General features: G+C 52.6%; 1 protein-coding gene across 1 annotated transcript; it reads left to right on the forward strand.

Annotated features, from left to right (window-relative positions):
• The first annotated feature begins 843 nt into the window (after positions 1-843).
• On the forward strand, positions 844-19,898 carry IL12RB1 (interleukin 12 receptor subunit beta 1). Its single transcript, XM_055344006.1, has 16 exons — positions 844-956; positions 1,876-1,938; positions 2,973-3,087; positions 3,578-3,747; positions 5,466-5,608; positions 8,380-8,413; positions 8,831-8,956; positions 9,383-9,465; positions 10,423-10,660; positions 12,893-13,060; positions 13,727-13,864; positions 14,228-14,383; positions 16,338-16,472; positions 17,339-17,444; positions 17,764-17,845; positions 18,657-19,898. Exons 1-16 carry the CDS (start codon positions 878-880, stop codon positions 19,011-19,013), a joined length of 2,193 nt encoding a protein of 730 aa, XP_055199981.1. The 5' UTR covers positions 844-877; the 3' UTR covers positions 19,014-19,898.
• Positions 19,899-20,251: the final 353 nt, after the last annotated feature.

The raw sequence follows: 20,251 nt of genomic DNA on the forward strand, positions 1-20,251 counted from the left end.
TGTCTAGTTCCCGAACATTCTCATCACCCCCAAGGCAGTGACTCCCCAATCTCCATCTCCCAGCCCCTGGCACCCACTCATCTCTCTGTCTCTTTGAATTCGCCTATTCCGGACTCTTCAGGTACCTAGGATCAAACAGCACGTGGGCTGTTGTGTCTGGCTGTTTTCACGCAGCATGAGGGTTTTGAGGTTCATCCACGTTGTAGCAGGAATCAACCCTTCTCCACCAACATTTTGGGCCTTTGTTGAGAGAGGGGGGAAAGATTCAGAAACGGAGACCCTCCAGATGCCAAGAAACAGATGCAGAGGAGACCAAGCTTAGTCTTCTGAAGGAAGCAAAGGGGTTCTTCAGGAGCCCGGACACAGTGCCCTGAGGTTGGAGTTTGGGAAACGGGGAGGTGGGCATTTGGGAAGGGGACATCCGGCGAACACTTCATAAGGATTTGTTGGGAGAGTGGACTCAGGCATCCTAGAACACGGGGCTCCCATTGGGCACCTGAGTCTCAGACATCAGCTAGAGAGGGCCAGAGACCAAGGCCAGGGCACAGAGCAGCAGGCTACTCATGCAGCTGGCACCTTGTGTCCGGCTTGGGCTTGGGCCAGCAGAACAGACCCCCCCCACCCCCCGATCCGAGGCCCTGGGTCGAATTTGCCCCATGGGTGGGTTTGTGGCCAGGATGACGCCACCACCACCTAGCTGATTTCCTGGGTTTCTCTTTCATTTTGACTTGCGCCAGGAGGGGCCGTGGCACTTAGCATTTTTTTTTTTTTTAAATCTCTTTAGTCTTCTTTCTTACTCAGCTTCAATGTGTTCCGGGGCGAGGACCGGGTGGCTTGCAGAAGTTCATCTGGGGCTGCTGGCCTCTGCGTGGGCTCAATGGGGCAGCTGTGGGGCAGGCTGATCCCCCTCCTTTGGCTGATCCCCCTCCATCTGCTCCAGCTCCCAGGGCAAGGCGGTGAGTGCCCCACCTTGACACTGTGGCTCTTCTCGCTGGGGGAGCATGTGTGTGGAAGGCTGTGGACCTGGGTTCTGGGATTGGTTCTGGGTCTCTATGCCTCAGTCTTTCCCCTTGTCAAATGGAAGATCGGGGATCATGGCTTCTGGGGTCAAACTTGGGCATCTCTCCTCTGGTCTTGACTTGGTCTTCTGTGGAATGGGCTGATTCTTTGAATCTTTCCCACTTCCTGGAGTTCTGTGAGAAATGCTAAGAAAAGGATAAGGAGCAAGTATGTGTAGAATGGATATACATGATAACTGATTATGTGTATGGTATATATCATATTATTATATTATATATATGCACATACTCTCTTTCCATCATGTGGAATCAGATGGGAAGGAGTCCAGACTGTGCAGATGACTGGGTCTGAACTCTAATTCCAGCTCTACTGTTGCTGCTGTGTGACCTCAGGCCACTACTTTGCCTCTCTGTGCCTTAGTTTTCCTCTCTGTAAACTGAGGATCAGCAAGGTTTCAGGGCCTTCAGGGGTCAGGCAGGGCTGGAAATTAGAGACTGGGAGGGGGACAGAAGACCCTGGCTTGCTTTGGAAAAGCAGCCTAAGAGGTTGATGAGTGGATGAATGAATGGGTGGCTGGATGGTTAGGTGGGTAGGTGGGTGGAAGGGTGGATGGATGGATGGATGGATGGATGGATGGATGGATGGATGGATACAAGGGCAGATGAGTGCACGCATGCATGATGGGTGGATGGGTGGAAGATTGGATTTATGGATAGATGGCAGGATGGGTGAGTGGATCCATTGATGGGAGAGCAGATGGGTGGATGGATGGTCGCTTGGCAAACCCCAGCTTAAGCCCCTCCTCCCATGCAGGGAAAGACTGGGAGTATCATTATCTCTTCATTGTCTTTGCAGCTGAAGCCTGCAGTACCAGTGGGTGCTGTTTTCAGGACCCGCCATATCCGGATGCAGACTCAGGTCTGGGACAGTTCCCCATTGCGGGGGAGAAGTCATGCCGGGTTCTGACTCATCCCTCCCTAGCAGCTCCTCCCTCAGCTCCCTCCTGCCCAGTCAAAGATTCAGGCCCACTTGAGGTCTTGGGAGCAGCCAGACAGCTTACTTGTCCTGTTCTCACCAGGCTCAGGTGTCCCAGGGCAGTCACCCACCTCTCTGAGCATCATCTGCTCCCTAGCAGGGTTCCAAGGCTGGTGTCTGTGTCTGTTCAGAGTGATCAGCATGTGGTGCTGCTAAAGCTGTTAAATATTTTGGAGTCCCCTGGAGGCAGGCATTGCTGGAACATTCACATTTGTGATGCACCTCACTAATGATCTGCCACCGAGCAGGTGCTTCGTCCATTCTTTTGTGCAAGAAATACTTACCAGGCATCTGCTATGTGTGGACACAGCTCTAGCTGTGAAAGAATCAGCTGCAGACCCAGCTGACCTCCTGGGGTCGCAGCCTAGTGGGGGAGGTGGATAACAGGCAAACAAACGTGTGACAGCATACCAGGATGTGCTATGAGAGTTCTAGCTGTGAAAGAATCAGCTGCAAACCCAGCTGACCTCCTGGGGTCAGAGCCTAGTGGGGCAGGTGGATAATAGGCAAACAATTGTGTGGACAGCATACTAGGATGTGCTATGAGAAACCGGAGGAAGGTGGGGGGTGGGTGAAGAAGGGGGCTGCTGGTAAAGGGGGTGACACTGAAGGAGAAGCTAGAATGTTGAGATCTGGGGGAAAAGCATTCCAGGCAGATGGCACAGCATGTGCAAAGGCCCTGAGGTGGAAGTGAGCCTGATGTGTTTGAGGACCAGTGAGGAGGCTGGTGTGGCTGGAACAGGGTGAGCAGGGGAGATGGCAGGAGACAAGAGGGAAGGGTGCAGGGAGGGTGCTGGGAGGGGATTGGGATTGAGGTTGACACCAGATTACTTAAATATCACCCTGAGCATACATCAGCCAGGAGGGCCCCCCTCCCCACTCTTGGTCCATTCTCAAACCTCTGGGATCTCCTCTAGGCTCAGCTTCAGGCCCCAGGGACCTGAACTGCTACCGGATACTCAGCGCTGGTTATGAATGCTCCTGGCAGTATGAGGGCCCCACGGCTGGGGTCAGCCACTTCCTGAGGAGCTGGTAAGGACCCTGCCCCAGCCCCCAAACCCTCACCCGTCATCCCACACTTGCTCCTGCCCCCATACCCCTGCTCTCAGAGGTGTGACTTTGGCAGGGTCCTTGCCCTTTCCAGAGGCTCAGTGTCTCATGTAAGAAGGAGGGTGGGGACTCTACTTTTGGGGGGGTGGCTAGCGTAGGTGGGCATCCAGGTTGGGTGGCAATTAGGGTCCCTCTAGTCCTTCCTTCCTCGTTACCTGCTCACTCATTTGTCCATCCTTTCATCCATTCCTTCATTTCTTCCTTCTCTCGGTGGCAGTCCATCTTGCAACATTCTGGGGTCCCCCAAGCCCCTCAATGCTAGGCTGATCCCCACACAGTCCCCAGGCTGGGGTGGGGGAATAAAGGGGGCTGAAAAAAGATGCTGGGATGCGATGAGCACCACCTGCTGTGGCTGCTGAGCCACCCTGGGGTCTCTAGGACCCCAGACTCAGAACCACTGCTCTTTCCGCAGCCTCAGGCCCAGGCGCTGCTGCTACTTCGCCGTGGGCTCAGCCACCAGCCTGCAGTTCTCTGACCAGGACGGCGTATCTGTGCTCCAGGCTGTCACGCTCTGGGTGGAATCTCGAGTGGAGAACCGGACAGAAAAGTCACCTAACATCACCCTGAAGCTTCATAGCTCAGGTCAGCACCCTGTTCTCCTCCTCCCCGCTGCCCCTTCCTCACCCAGAGAAGCCTCTGGTCCCTGAGCCTCTACCTGCGGGGATTTTGGCAAGAGGCTTCATGATGCCAACTATTTTCACATCAAACATTCTTGTGCGACATGGCGGAGATTTTCATGGTCCCCTCAACAATCCCCAGCTGCTGGATGCTTAGGTTGCTTCCGGTTTCTCCTTGACACTGTAACGCTCGCTGCCCAGACCTCGTTGGGTCTTTAATATCTGTTTTCACAACTCAACCACATACATTTAACATATAGTCGCTGACCTGCTGCTGTGTGCTACACTGAGTCACAGGGGACCAGAGTGAAGCCAGCAAAGTTTGCAGCTCTGGGCTGGGATTTGGGTGAGGTGAGGGAGGAACCTGTCTTGGGCACAAAATTGTAAGGGGGTGCCAACAAACTCAGTAGTCAATGGGAATAATTCTGTAGGGGCGCCTGGGTGACTCGGTGGGCTAAGCGTTTGCCTTCGGCTCAGGTCATGATCCCAGGATCCTGGGATCGAGCCCCACATCAGGGGTCAGCAGGGAGTCTGCTTCTCTCTCTAACCTCTGCCTACTGCTCCCCCTGCTTGTGCTCTCTGTCAAACAAATAAATAAAAAGTCTTTTAAAAAATAAATAATTCTGTAAAGCAATATTTAAAAAAAAAACAAAATTAATGCCAAAAAAATCCACGATGAACAAAATATCATTTTTAAAAATAAAGGCTGGATCTGACCATGTGTTTGTACAGCCTTGTCTTTTTGCCTCAAACTGAAGTCCTGGCCCTGTCTCTGCCCTCATGGAGCCCAGATTCCAGTGGGAGTGATGAATAGGAATGATTATTATGTATGATGAGATACTAGTGGGAGGTCAAGGAGGCCTCCAGCTCAAGCTGAGCCTGGAAGGATAAAAAGGATCCCACAAGAATAAAGTGTGTTCCAGGCAGAGGGCACAAGGGCACAGCAAGTGCAAAGGTCCTGAGGTAGAATCAGGCACAGTATGACCAAGAGGCAGAAAGAATGATAGATGTTTCTCTATCTAAAAAATTATTAGGGGATCCCTGGGTGGCGCAGAGGTTTGGCGCCTGCCTTTGGCCCAGGGCGTGATCCTGGAGACCCAGGATCGAATCCCACATCGGGCTCCCGGTGCATGGAGCCTGCTTCTCCCTCTGCCTGTGTCTCTGCGCCTCTCTCTCTCTCTCTCTCTCTCTCTCTCTCTGACTATCATAAATAAATAAAAATTTAAAAAAAATAAAAAAAAATTATTAGGATTGCCCTAATAGTCCTCTAAAAAAATAGATTCGGGATCCCTGGGTGGCGCAGCGGTTTGGCGCCTGCCTTTGGCCCAGGGCGCGATCCTGGAGACCCGGGATCGAGTCCCACATCGGGCTCCCGGTGCATGGAGCCTGCTTCTCCCTCTGCCTGTGTCTCTGCCTCTCTCTCTCTCTCTCTGTAACTATCATAAATAAATAAAAAAAATTTAAAAAAAAAGACATCACCACTAAGGATCCTAGGTGAGAGTCTTGAATCTTCGATCCATAGAATCCCAGGCTTAGATGGAACCTCTAAGGGTTTTTCCGATTCACATATTGGGGATTCAGTCAGTTACCCCAAGCTGGGTGGAGCAGATTTTCTGAAATTTTCAGGATCAATAACTCACACATATGCTGGCTCCCATCCCCAACTCCCATCTCTGTTTCCAGTTAAATATGACCCTCCGCCAGCGGAAGACATCACCCTGTCCAGGTCCGTGGGGCAGGTGCTCTTCAAGTGGGAGACCCCAGCCCGCCAGGATGACGCCGAGGTGCAGTTCCGGCATCGGACACCTGGCAGCCTGTGGAAGTTGGTGAGTTTATCCCCCAGCTCAGGAGAGAACACAGGCCTCTCTTCGGGAAACTTCAGCCCCAAATCAGTTTCACCATCTCTACATCAGTCACCCCTCCCATCTGGCCTCCATTCCTGCCCTGTACCTGGCCCTCTTTGACACTCAGATCTCATCATGACCTCCCTTGCTCACACGCCCTCCATGGCTCCCTATTGCCCTCAGGAGGGCATCCTTTCCTCAGCCGGCCCTAGGTATCCTCACCCGCCTCATGCTTCCTCTGGTCCCCTCCGAATGGCCCTCATTCTTGGCCTGTGCCCTGCATTTCCAGACCCTGCCTTTGCCCATCCAGTCTCCTCCATCTGCACGCCTTCTTCTCCATCTGAGCATGTGAGAATCCAGCCCACCTTCAGGGTCCAGCTCCAGGGCTGCCTCTCCGGGAAGCTGCCCTTCCCGTCCCTTTCTTCCTTTCTTCCTTCCTTCCTCCTCCCCCACCTTTTTTTGATATATAATTGACCTATAGCATTATATTGGTTTCAGGTGCACAACATAATTATTTGATATCTGTAGATATTGTGAAATGATCACAATTAGTCTAGTTGCCATCCGTCACCACATGAAGCTGCAAACGTTTTGTCTTATAAGATCTTTTAAGATCTACTCTCCTAGGAATGTTTGAGCATATCATACAGTATTATTATTTTTTAAAGATTATTTATTTATTTATTCATAGAGACATACAGAGAGAGAGAGAGAGAGAGAGAGAGAGAGAGGCAGAGACACAGGCAGAGGGAGAAGCAGGCTCCATGCAGGGAGCCCGACGTGGGACTCGATCCAGGGTCTCCAGGATCACGCTCTAGGCTGCAGGTGGCGCTAAACCGCTGCGCCACCAGGGCTGCCTATCATACAGTATTATTAACTGTAGTCACCAGGCCACACATTACATCCCTAGGACTTATTTATTTAATTAGATTTTATTTATTTATTCATAGACACACACACACAGAGAGAGAGAGAGAGAGAGAGAGAGAGAGAGAGGCAGAGACACAGACAGAGGGAAAAGAGCCCGAAGTGGGACTCGATCCCAGGTCTCCAGGATCACACCCTGGGCTGCAGGCGACGCTAAACTGCTGTGCCACCAGGGCTGCCCAGGACTTATTTATTTTATAACTGAACTTTGCACCTTTTGACCCCTTCACCCATTCCCCCCCCATCCCCGCCCCCTGCCTCTGACAATCACCAATCTGTTCTGTGTCTGTGAGTTCCATTGTGTTTTTCTTTGGATTCCATGCATGCGAAAGATCCTATGGCATTTATCTTTCTCTGACTTAGTCCCCTTAGCATAGTGTCCCCACGGCCCATCTGTGTTGTAACAATGACAAGATTTCCTTCTCTTACAGCTGCATAATATTCCATTGTGTGTACGTACCATGTGTTCTTTATCCATTCGTCCGCCCATGGACACTTAGGTTGTTTCCACATCTCGGCTGTTGTAAATGACGCTGCAGTTTACATGGGGGTGAAGAGATAGCTGGAGTTAGTGTTTTCATTTCCTTCAGATAAAAACCTAGAAGTGGAATCGCTGGACCCCATTATAGTTCTATTTATAATTTTGCAAGGAACTTCACTATGGTTTCCATGGTGGCTGCACCATGTAACATTCCCAACAACTGTGCCCCAGAGGTCCCTCTTCTCCACATCCTTCCCCATGCTTGTCTTGTGTCTTTTATTTATTTATTAGAGAGAGAAAAGATGGGGGGGACAGAAGTAGAGGAAGAGGCAGGCTCCCTGCTGAGCAGGGATCCTGATGCAGGACTCAATTCCAGCACCCGGGGATCATGGCTGGAGCCAAAGTCAGACACTCAACTACTGAGCCACCCAGGTGTCCCTGATCATAGTCATTCTAACTGAGCTGATATCTTATGGTGGTTTTGATTTGCACTTTCCTGATGACTAGTGATGTTGAACATGGTTAATTTACCTGTTGGCCATCTGTCTGTCTTCTGAATTGTGCCGTTTCCTCCTCCCTCAGACTGAGAGCATCTTGAGGCCAGGGAGCCACTCCAGCATCAGCCCCATCTTCCTTCTTGATGTTGGGTGCCCCGTCCCCCAAGCCTCAGTTACTCCATCAGGTGAATGAGAGCAGTCAGAGGCAGGTGATATGGGACCCCTGCTAGGGAGGGGTGTCTCTCTGTTTTATTTCCAGCCCCCCTAAACACACTCTGCACTCTGCATTTCCCTCGCTCACTTTGCAGAGGAGGGAACTGAAGCTCAGGATGTTGGGGGACCTATCAGCATCACACGTTGTGTGGGGTAGGCTGTGCTCTAAACCTGTCTCTCCAGACCCCCAGCACCACTGACATATAGGTTTTCCTCTAAATTTTTTTTAGGAAAGTGCAAATAATAATTTTGCCTCCCCAAATCTCTTAAGCACACTTTTACTTCTGGAATAATCTTAGATTTTCAGAAAAGTTACAAGGAAGTAGAGAGCTGCCCTAGAAATGCCACCCAGCTTGCTCACATGTGAACCTCTCACGTTCTTGGGTGCGTCTGTTCACAGCTGAGGTGAAAGGGACACACTGCTACATACTAAGCCACAGAGGTTATTCTGATGTCACCTGGTTTTCCACAAATGTCCTCTGTTTTTTTTTTAAACAAATGTCCTCTTTCTGTTCTTGAACCTGATCCAAGCTTCCACATTGAGCTTGGAATAATTGTTTAAGATTGTAAAAGAGCTAACATTTTTTCAACACCAAAAGGTAAACTGTATATACATATATATGATCTGGTCCTAGGACAACTGCGGACGTCAGGATGATGCTGGCTTCGGTGAGAATAATAGTACCAACAACAGCTGCAGCAAGCTAGTATAAATTGAGCGCCCATTGTGTGCCAGGCCCAGTGCTAAATTCTTTGTATGCTTGCTGGCCCATCCTGTAGTTCAGTATTGGATAATTTCCATTCCGCAGGTGAGGAAACAGCCTTGGGGGTGAGAAGCCATTGATCAGGGTCACATCCCAATGGGTGGCCTTGCCAGGACTCCAACCAAGGGCAGGGGCAAGAATGGGAGATGTTGAGGCTCCAAGAGGACAGGGTGTGGCCTATTCCTTTGGTGGCCCCAGGGCTCCGGCACACAGTTGGCACTCAATAAGTGTATGATGGCAAAATGATGAGTGCCAAGGCCCGGGCACCCTCAAGTGTGGGACACCCCTCTTGCAGCTTGATGTTTGGCCTATTTTTTGCCAGAGTCGTGCCTCTGCCCCCTGCAGATGGACGCAGCCCAGGAATTCCAGCTACGCAGGAGGAGGCTCAGGCCAGGAACCCCAGAAAATCCTTGGAGCAGCTGGAGCAGCCCCGTGTGTGTCCCCCCTGGTGAGAGCACTCAGAGTCATGGGAACCGAGACAGGCATTAGGAACACGGCAGTGGGTATTAGAATTAGAAATAAGGTGGCGGGTGTTAAAAAAAAATAAGGCAGTGGGAGAAATTCGTGGAGATTAGTCAAAGGTGGTAGGGCAGTGAGGAAGCTTCACTTTGCAAAACGTAGAGAACCCCGTAATCTAAAAAGAAACATTCGCCAGTCTTTCTCTCCTTCCAATGTGTTCAGTTGGTTTTACTCTTTTAAAGTCACACAGGGGGTTGACATCCATGCTTCAGATTTTGAAAATTATTTAACAACCCATGGGAATCCTGTGTTTCAGGGGAGAGAAGGGAAAGGTCTCGGGTCCCCATGCAGGGTCTGTGGGAGGTAGTGAGCAAGGGACCACCCTCAGGGGAACTGACTTGCCATCGCATTTCAGAACATCCGCCACAGCCCACCTTGAGGCTCTCAGTGGAGGCGCTCCGCCCAAACGGGAGGAGGCAGGTGACCCTGCATGGGCAGGTAACGGGCTGGCCCAGGGCTGTGGGGTGCCCTGGGATGCAGAGAAGGAGGGCAAGAGGCTGGAGTTGGGGGTGTGTGGTGGGACACGGTGAGGGAAGAGACTTGGAGGTGGCAAGGACTCCAAGGGCTGTGGGTTTAGCTCTGCAGGTAATGGGGAGCAATAGAGGGTCTATGAGCAGAGGAGGCATATGACCGGGTTCAGGGGTTCACAGACTTCCCCTGGCTGCCGAGGTGGGGTAAGGGACAGATTGTGAGGGGCTAGGATGGAAGCAGGCAGGCTATGGGTCTACCATGTTGGTCTGGGTGGGAGATAATTTCTTTGAAGTCCCCCAAACAGCCCATTAGGAACAGTCTAATGAATCCCCATTTTACAAAGAAGGGAACTGAGGCACAGAGGGAAAGTCTCTTGCATAAGTCAGGGGCAAACCCACCAAATGTTTCACCCACTGGCTTCACCATTACTAACTTGGACAGGTCCCTAATGGGCTGGCACACAGTAAGGCTACAGTAAAGCTTCCCTTCCTGGGTTTCTTTTCATTTGAATTCCCTTCCTTATGAAAAATTTCCAGGCTTGAGGTAACTGGGTCCAAAGATTGGAAAAACATTTTTTTCCTGGCTCCTAGTGGGTTTTGCCAAATTATTTCCCCTCCAAACCAACATTCACTGGCCAGGAATACCTATTTCCCAGCAGCCTTGCCAGCACTGATGGGGGTGCTGTTTTTTTTTTTTTTTTTTTTTTTTTTTTTTTTTGCTTTGCTTTGTTTTTTGGTGTTCTTTTGGTTTGGTTTGGTTTTTTGTTTGTTTGTTTGTTTGTTTGTTTTTTAATTTTTTGCCTCATGTCACAGACTGTGGTCCATGGATGGGATGAGTCTGTTCACGGGCTGTACCCTGATGTTGGCTCCTGGGGATGATGAATATGTTCGGGTCTCCACAAACCATCTCTCACATTCATGACAGCTGCCCCAGCTTGAGCTTCCAGAAGGTTGCCTCGGGTCCAACTCTGGCGGGGAGGTGACCTACAGCGTCCGCCTGCACATGCTGTCCTGCCCGTGTAAGGCCAAGGCCATGGCGACCTTTCAGCTGAAGAAACTACTCAACCTCTCTGGTGCGGCCTATGACCTGGCTGTCGTCTCCCAGAATCGCTTTGGCCCTGGCCCCAACCAGACGTGGCACATTCCTGCCCACACCCACACAGGTGCCTCCTCTGGCCAGGGAGGGATGCGGGAGGGCCTCTCGGAGCTGAGCATACTCTGAGCCTCAACCTGATTAGGGTGAGGCAGGTAAGGCACAAAATCAAGGGGATGTCTAACTTAGGAACGTGTCAAAATCACTAATCAAGGTCCATATTCTTATAATGCAATATTTTGTTTTATTTTTTAAAAGATTTTTATTTATTTGAGAGAGCACAAGCAGGGAGAAGAGGGAGTAGCAGGCTCCCCACTGAGCAAAGAGCCTGTTCCCAGGACCCCAAGATCACGACCTGAGCTAAAAGCAGATGCTTAACCGTCTGGGCCACCCAGGCACCCCTATAATGCAATGTATTTTTTAAGATTTTATTTCTTTATTCATGAGAGACAGAGAGAGAAAGAGAGGCAGAGACACAGGCAGAGGGAGAAGCAGGCTCCTTGCGGGGAGCCTGATGTGGGGCTCGATCCCAGGACCCCAGGATCATGACCTGAGCCAAAGGCAGACGCTCAACTGCTGAGCCACCCAGGTGGTCCTATAATGTAATATTTTTAAAAAATAACAAACCTCTAACTGGCAAACTACATCCCAGGCCAACCACTTGTCTTTGTAAATACAGTGTTCTGGGACCAGGGCAGGATCAGGGTGCGGTGAGTGAGGCAGGGCGGTGCAAGTACACGATTGATCCTATCTTCATTTAAAATCTTGATATTTGTTCATTGTGTATATGGATAGACAAAATTAAAGACACACATATATGTATATATATATATGTTGAAAAAAGTCAAGATTTAGATGTATGCATACATGAATATAAATACACATACATATTTTATTGAGGTGAAATTCACATAGCAAAATTAATCACTTTAGCAGGGACAATTCAGTGGCATTTCGGACATTCACAGTGATGTGCAACCTTCACCTCTGTCTAGTTCCAGAACATTTCTATCATCCCGAAAGGGAGACCTCATGTCCATCATCAGTCATCCCCCCATCTCTAACCCCCAGCCCCCGGCAACCACTAATCTGCATTCCGTCTCTATAGATTTATCTGTTCTGGACATTCCATGTAAGTGGGATCACACACCATGTGGCCTCTTGTGACTGGCTTCTTTCACCCAGATTCATGTTTTTGAGGTTCCATGTGTCAGGGCTTTGCTTCCTTTTTGTGGCTGAGTAACAGTCCACCATGTGGATGGGCCACATTGTGTTTATCTGTCTATCTGTCAATGAACATTTGGGCTGTTTCCACCTTTTGGCTAAGACGAATTAGCTCATCACATAATTTTGTATCCATTTTTTGATTCTTAAAAAACAGTGTTTATCTTGATGACTGAGTTCCTTAGCGCCTCCCCTTTGTGCCTGATGAGTGCCTCACTCACCTCACCCTGGTCCTGGGCCTACTGAACACCCAGCAATCTTGTGAGGACAGGGCTGTTACCAGGATGCCCATTTCAGAGATGAGACAGCTGAGGGTCAGAGAGGTAAAGCCAGTTGCCACGGTGGCACAGCCAAAAGTCTGTCAGCTCCTGGCCTGGTTTGAGACACAGCCCCAACTGTGTGCCCTGGGGCCAGTGGCTCTCCCTCTCTGAGCCTCAGATTCGGCATTATGGGAGTGACCATGGTCCTACTTCGTAGCAGAGTGGCACCGTGAAGTGCTCAGTACTGGCCCGGCGCATAGAGTTGGTGCTCAATAAATGGTAGCTGTTGTCTCCGGACTTGGAAGCAGTGCCCACCTCCCCCAAAGTTGTTGCAGATGCCCTTGCTGGAGGGAGCAGGGGAGATGAACCCTGGGGACCGAGGGGGTGTGTCCTCAGGTCTCTGAGCTCCAGTCCGGGCTGGGAGGCCCATCCTGCACCACACCTGCCCGCCGCTGGGTGAGGCGGGTGGTGGGTGGCCAAGCATCTGCTAGAGCAGGTGATGCTCCCCAGGCCGGGGCTGGGCGGTGGGGTGGGGTGGGGTAGTAGTCTGGGCTATGGGTCGTCCTGATGGTGGGCGGCTGGGCTGGGAACTAACTCATGGTCAGACCCAGGGAAAAGCGCATGCTGGCCGGCCTGCCCCTGCCCCTGGGGCTGGCCCCCAGCCCGGCAGCCCCCAGTGAGAGGAGACGGAGCCACATACCGATACTTCCTGCCCTGTAGGGTTAGAGTCTGGCAAGCGGGTGGGATGGGACTGCAGGAGCCGTGAACTGGGGCCCAGTGGAGCGTGGTTCTGATATGCCTCTCTCATCTCCTTCCAGAACCAGGGGCTCTGAATATCAGCGCCGGAGCCAACGGGACCACCATGCATTGGCCAGCGCAGCCCCAGAGTGCGACATACTGCATTGAGTGGCAGCCCCAGGGCCAGGACAGGAACCTTACCATGTGCACCCTGACTGCACCCCAGGATCCGGACCCCATGGGAATGGGTACCGTATTGTCAGTTGCTGCGCCTCCACTTCTGCATCCTCCCTTAGAGCTCCTGCTCAGCTCAAGCCTATAGGGGCCGTGCATGTGCGGTGTCTGAGGCCCAGAGAGGTCTGATACTTGCCTGAGGTCACACAGAGGTGGGAACAGACTGAGACATGGAGACTCCCACACACGTGGGTCTGGAGCCTCCTGCCAGGATCCTCAGGCGTCAGAGCTTTATAGCCCTGGGCAGATTGTACCCCAGTAGGTAATGAGTCTCACATCCCAGGGTGTTTGTTAAACATTCACCTGTGCCAGAGAAGGTGGCAGCTAGCAAGATGCTATTATGGTGGCAAATTAATGAGGCCTCCGGAGAAACAGGGGAAGCCTTACAGCCCTGGCTGCTGGCCAGGGCCCCAGGAAACTTCAGCCTCAGCCTGGCCCTTGAGTTCCCAGACTTGGGAGACATATGCACCTGGCTCTGTAGAATGCAGGCTGGGCTGCAGGTCAGGGCTGGACTGTGGGGGGATAAGGAAGGGATCGTGGAAGAGGAGACATGGGTTCAAGGGCTTTGAAGCTTGAGCAGGAGTGCTCTAGGGGTTCCTGGCACGTGGTCCAGCCACTGCAAAGAGGCAGAGGTGGCGATACGACCTATTTACTGGCCTGGGCCTTGCCAATCCTTCCAGCAACCCACAGCTGGAGCAGAGCATCTAGGGCAATGGAGCAGAAAGTGTGTTACCACATCACAATCTTTGCCTCTGCACGCCCAGAGAAGCTCACCTCGTGGTCCACAGTCTTGTCCACCTACCACTTTGGGGGCAATGGTGAGTAGCCCAAACCTGCAGGGTGGTCTCCCAGGAGGGCTTTGGTGGGGGCCTTGGGTGTCAGGAGGAGGGAATGAACACGTAGAGGGACTTAGTCCGGGTCAGGCCTTGTCTGGAAACCAGACGTATAGAAGTCTCAGATGATCCCGAAGACACTCTGAGCAGCATTGCCCCATTTTATAGATAAGAAAAGTGAGTCTCAGAGAGGGGCGGTGATCGTGCCTGAGCCATGGAGCTGGGATTCGACCCCAGGTCCACTCGACTCTGTTGCCAAGGTTCCCTGGGCCTCTGGACGGTGCCAGGTAGGGCAGCAGGAAGGGCCAGTGCTCTTGGAATTGACCTTGGTGATGGTGCTAGTTGCAGCCTCGGGGGCCGGAAGCCCCCAACATGTGTTGGTGAAGAAGCTCAGCCATGACTCCGTGTCTGTGGACTGGACGCCGTCCCTGCTGAGTGCTTGCCCGGGGGTCCTGAAGGAGTACGTCGTGCGCTGCCAGGATGCGGAGGGCAACCAGGTGTCTGGTACGTTGGGCAGCACAGGCCCGGCTGGGGGAGGAAGGGGCCAGGCTTGAGGTCTGCCTTCCTAGGGACCCCGGGCACCTCACTGGCCCTCTCTGGGCCTTGGTTTTCTCACCCATAAAACAAGATCTGTCCGACTTAAAGAGTCCGCGGATTGCCCTCTCCAAGGGGGGGCCCTGCGGGCAGCAGTTGTGTGCTCCCAATACCCCGTGTGTGCGTGGCAGCTCCTCATGCGAATCCGCAACTCCACTCCCATGGAGCGGGATGGTGGTCTCCATTTCACAGATGGGGAAACTGAGGCCTGGAATGGGATTCTTTTTTTTTTTATAATAAATTTATTTTTTATTGGTGTTCAATGGAATGGGATTCCTGCCCAAGGGTTAAGCAAACCTGGAACTGAGCTCAGTCAGTGCGCCTTTCTGCCCCTTAGGAAGGAAAGACAGGAGAATGTACAGGGCAAGTCTCACCAGGGCTCGAGTTTCCTGCCCTTTCACACACTGGGGGCCCCACCTTCCATGCGGGGAGCACAGTCTTTTGAATATGGCCTCATCCACCCACATCCTGCAGCAACAGGCCAGGCCAGCAAGACCTGCCACTACGTGTCTTGCCACCAAGCACCCAGCACTGGTCAAAGCATGAATGCCGGGGTGGGGTGCGGGCAGGAGAATGCTGGGGGGATGCTCCGGCATCAGAGACATAGGCCTCCTGCTATCCTCTTGACCACTCGTTGTTTAGAGGAGGTAATGAGGCCAAGTGAGGTTCAGTGACTTCTTCAGGGTGGCACAGGTAGAAGCAGCTCATTTACCTATTTGCCCAAAGTCAAAATGCTGAAGATGAGTGCACCAAATGAGCATTTGCCAAATTTACCAATTGCCCCCAAATTTCTTTTGAAGAATATTCCTCTTTTTTTTTAAAGATTTTATTTATTTATTCATGGGAGACACAGAGAGAGACAGAGACACAGGCAGAGGGAGAAGCAGGCTCCCTGTGGGGAGCCTGATGTGGGACTCGATCCCAGGACCCTGGGATCACAACCTGAGGCCAAGGCAGATGCTCAACCACTGAGCCAGCAGGTGCCCCAAAGAATATTCCTCTTGAATATTCCTCTTGATTATTCCTCTGTACAAAGAATATAGACTCGGGTTCTAGGAATTTTTTTCTTCTTGATAACAGCCAACAACTGTATTCTCACTTTAAGGATTTTTAATGGAGAACTTTACTTGTAAAAGCCATAATTCCACAGCATGTGCTGTGTCTTGCTATGTGCTGAGGTTCTAGGGACACGGAGGGAGCAAGGCAGACAGTTAATGCTGATCTTGGCCCTGAAGATGGGAAGGAAGAGAGGGAGGAAACCATGTGGATATCTGGGGAAAGAGTGAACAACGTAGGGGAGGGGGGCACTGCCAGTGCAAAGGCCCTGAGGTGCAACTAAACCCAGAGTCTTTAGAGAGCTTGGAGGAAAAGGCAGATGGGGGATTGGGGAGCCAGCAGAGGTCAGATTTTGAAAACAACAGCATCACTCACTAAATATTTTGGTGAAGAATATTCCTCCAAATAAGCTGAGGTGAATGGGTGCATTAAGAGTTTCCAGTAGGGGCACCTGTGGGGTGCAGTCGGTTAAGCGTCTGACTCTTGGTTTTGGCTCAGGTCGTGATCTCAGAGTCATGGGCTCGAGTCTGGTGCCAGGCTCCATGCTCAGCGTAGAGTCTGCTTGAGATTCTCTCTTCCTTTCCCTGTGCCCCTCCTGCTCATGCTCTCTCTCAAATAAATAAATCTTAAAAAAAAAAAAAAAGAAAAAGAAAAAGAAAAAAATAATTTTCAGCAAAAATGTCCTAGAGTCCCCACTGTCACTCCCAGGGTGTGGCTGCCCAGCCAGGACCCCAACATCCCACTGCCCAAGCCTGGCCTCCTGGGAGTAAAGGGAGTCTGGGACCCCATGGCAACCTCCCTCCCACAGAGCTGCCCGTGAAGCCCACAGAGACCCAGGTCACCCTTGGTGGCCTTCGGGCTGGCACAGCCTACACCGTGCAGGTCCGAGCAGACACACCGACGCTGCAGGGCACCTGGAGCCAGCCCCAGCCATTCAGCATCGGTGAGTAGCCCAAGCCTCCGCAAGCAGCCCCGTCCTGGCCCTGCTCCCCATGTATCACCCTCAGGAGAAAGTCCCAGCCCACTCTGCTCCCACCTCCCCTTGCAGTTTCCACTCATGAACCTTCTCTCACACTCCCCTTGCCTTGCCCAGGCAGGCCCCTCTTTCCCAGGGATGTTTGTCCTCCCTGCTAACCCCTATTCATCCTTAAAACTTAGCTCAGAAACTTCCTCCTCCAGGAAGCCTTCCATGCTTTCCTCTGGGTGCCTACCCCTCCCTCCCATCCCACCCCTAGCTGTGACAATCCATCCTTCCTGGCCTGACACCTTGGGAGCAGGTGAGGGCTTCTGTGTCTGGGCTCTGCTTCCTCTAGCCTGGGAGCTCCGGGAGAGGTAAAGGGAGCAGGGGGCTATTTACTGAGGGAATGAGTGAATGAGTGTCTCTCTTATCACAAAGATAAGGAGGTGGGCTCCATTGTCTTGGGGTGTGTGGCTGGAAGAGATTTGGAAACCAAATGATCCCTGTTCCTGCCATGGTCCCTACCTGCTATAGTGCAATCTGGTCTCAGGAGAACCAGTGAGTCAGGCTTGGTGTGGGGTGGCAGGTCTGGGTCCAGGGGAGCAACCGCATGGGTGCAACCTGCGGGCACTTGGAGCTCCAGTGTCCTGAACACTGGGTTTCAGGCCTTTATCCCAAAGAAATTGAGCAAGTGGGTTCTCTGGTCTCCCGCTTCACAGGAAACAGGCATAGAGGGGCTCACAACACACTACAGTCAGCAGCGAGTTGATGGAGGGTCCAGCCCTCCCAACTCCCTTCCCAGTAAGAGGCAGGAAGTGTCCCTCCCCCAACCCAACCTCTCCCACTCCCAGAAGTCCAGGTCTCCCAGGTGTTCGAATTGTCCATAATCCTTGTGTCTCTGGGGAGCTTCGTGAGCATCCTTCTCCTGGGCGTCCTTGGGTACCTCGGCCTGAACAGGTAACTAGCACCATCTCCCCTAAGATGACCCGTAAGAGCAGTAGTGATCATAGTAACTGTTCACACCAAGTTGGTGTTTGTGCCCAGTTTACAGATGAGGAAACTGAGGCCCAGGTAGTCAGGCCCAAGGTATCCAGCAGTGGGGGCAGAGCTGGGATTTGAACCCAGGTCTGTCAGATTCCCGCCACCCCCCAACCCCCAATCCACATCCATTCTTCCCTTTGTAACCTAGTGGAGATGAAAAAAGTAAGTCAGGACGATTAAAAAGTACGAGGAGATAGAAACACAGCTCCTCTGACCAGCTTCCTTCCCACCGCAGGGCTGCACGGTGCCTGTGCCCACCGCTGCCCACACCCTGTGCCAGCACTGCGGTCGAGTTCCCTAGCAGCCAGGGAAAGCAGGTAAGGGCTCCTTTTCTAATTTAAAGTCCTATTTATTGGGTCTGTACTCTGGGCCAGGGCTCTGGCTCTACAAAGTAATGGCCATGCACTAACTCATTTCATTCTTCCCTAACCACTGACGCAGGACTCCAAAAACCTGTCCTATTTCACAAACGGGCAATCAGGAGCCCAGAGAGGAGCCTCCTGTGGGTCATTTCCTAGCAGTAGAAACAGCTCAAAGTGATTTCAACAAAAAGGGAACCTGGTAGGGGGTGGGAGAGAAATTCTGCAGATGGTGGGCTTCAGGGATGGCTAGATCTAGGAATCCACAGACTGGGTGTCCGTTTGTCTGCACTGCTGTTCTGTATACTGGCTTTCCTCCCACTTAGGCTCAGCCTTTCCCCAGTGGAAGCAGGGTGTCCATTTCCCTCATTCACTTTAGCAAAAGTCTCAGGGCCATCACCGATTGGCCTTGCTTCAATCACCTGCTCATCCCCGAATCTATTGCAGGAATCAGGGCCTAGAGTGCTCTGATTGGCTGAGCCAGATCACATGTCCATCACTCAAATTGTGGTGGGGCCAGTGCCCAACCACCTGAACCGTGAGAAGAGGAGGAATAATTTCCCAAAGAGAAATGGCCTGTGTGTGGTGGTGGGGGAGGAGGGGTGCTTTCTAAAAGGGGCTAAGTGGGGGTCACTGAGGCAGAGCTGACCCTCAAATTGGACTCAGGATTTTAGGCAATTAAGCCAGCGGGAACCTGATCCCCCCGCCCCCCTGTGTGGATGGATAGTAGAGCCCTACCCAAAGCCTTGACCCCATCCTTCCTATCTAGGCTTGGCAGTGGACAAGCCCGGCAGACTTCCCGGAGGAGGTGTCCTTGAAAGGGGCCTCGGTGGTGAACTTGTCCTGGGAAAAAGCTCAGGCAACTGACCTGGACACACCTGTGCATTTCCAGAAGAAGACACAGCTACTTCGGGGCACTCCTGAACTGGCTTTGGAGGACACAGAGCTGCCCTTGGAGGACAGGAGACAGGTGCAAGGCCACCCTGAGGCTCGGGCTCTGGGGCCCAGCAGGCAGGATGGTCTGGAGGGCAACCCTGCCCAGGTGGCTGAACTGTCACTGCTCTTGGGAGACCTGATACAGACCCCCATATTCAGTGGCCCCACACACATGGGCCTGGAGGCCTGAGGGAGAGAGGGGGAGGTCGGTCTCGTCCTTCAGGGAGGGAGACCGGATGCGGCTGGTTATTAAGCAGATCTCGCACACCCAGCCGGTTCCGTCTACACCTCACATGATGTCCTGATTCCCATAACCACCTCGGGAGGCACACGGCTATTCTATTTTACAGATATGACCACCCAGGCTCAGAGAGAGCAAGTGGCTAGCCTGGCGCCACCCGGGCCTGGGCAGGAGACAAACCTGGGCCAAGCGCCCTGACCTGTTTCCTTCTCCTACGCTCTGGTGCCACACTGCCCCCCTCTCTGTCTAGCTCAGGTTGCGCCATGTCCTGCGGTGAGAACCCTAGAAACCACCACGAAAAGGAAACTGCCACACCCCATGGCATCCACGGGAAAGGGACAGAACTTTTCAGCGTTAAATAGATTGGAGGGGGGCCAACGGGGGCTCCTGTTGATCCTAGGACCCTAGGCTGGACGTTGTGTCCCAGGAGCACTTGATGGGGAGTCTGGGTGCAGACAGAGCTCCTGCTGCACTGCACGGTCCAGGCTCAGAGGACCTAGTCGTGGGAAAACAAGGGGACCCTACCCTAAGCATTCTGGGGGAGGTGATGGCCCCCCCTTGCCTTCCTCCTTGCCTGTAGAGTGGGAGTGACTAATATTGAACCCGCAGGTCTGTCGAGGGGGTCCGCGGCTTAATAAACGAGCCTTCCGTTGGGCAACTTGCCCCTGGCTGAAGCCTGCACGTGCTGTTCAAAATCCCCAGTAGGGGAATGCTTTCATTCATTCCACACGCATTTATTCATCTCTCCTTCTGGGCGCCTCCAGGGGCCGCCAGTCTGGGGGAGACTCAGAACTGGATGATCACTCCGAACTCTGCAAAGCCAGGACTGGGCAAGGGGTGACGGCCCGAAGGGGAGAGGGATTTGTCCCCACCCTCCAAAACAGGGGCCTTGGTGCGTTCCCCCCAGCTCCGCCCCTCTTAGGGGTCTGTCGGCCCTCTCCCAGGACTCAGGTCAGGAATTGGGGTTCCTCTTTCTCCTGACACCCAAGGCCCCGTGGCAGGAACGCGTGCCCCACACTCATCCCGAGAATCTGCCCTTTTCCTGCACTCCCCCCACCCCACCCGAGCTCCTCCCATTGCTAAACGAGTCATCTGGGATTCCCCCAGCGGCCACCAGGTGGCAACAGCAGCACATGGTTCCCAGGTCTTGGGGGGCACCCCCCCTCGCTAGGCAGTTTGCAAAACAG

Source organism: Nyctereutes procyonoides, unplaced genomic scaffold, assembly GCF_905146905.1.
Source record: "Nyctereutes procyonoides isolate TBG_1078 unplaced genomic scaffold, NYPRO_anot_genome, whole genome shotgun sequence".
In the NCBI taxonomy this organism is placed as follows: Eukaryota; Metazoa; Chordata; class Mammalia; order Carnivora; family Canidae; genus Nyctereutes; species Nyctereutes procyonoides.

Coding starts and splice junctions, on each gene's coding strand:
- IL12RB1 (XM_055344006.1), top strand. CDS start 878: ATGGGGCAGCTGTGGGGCAGGCTGATCCCCCTCCTTTGGCTGATCCCC. Junction 8,414..8,830: donor TCAGGATGATGCTGGCTTCG/GTGAGAATAATA, acceptor ATTTTTTGCCAG/AGTCGTGCCTCTGCCCCCTG. Junction 10,661..12,892: donor TCCTGCCCACACCCACACAG/GTGCCTCCTCTG, acceptor ATCTCCTTCCAG/AACCAGGGGCTCTGAATATC.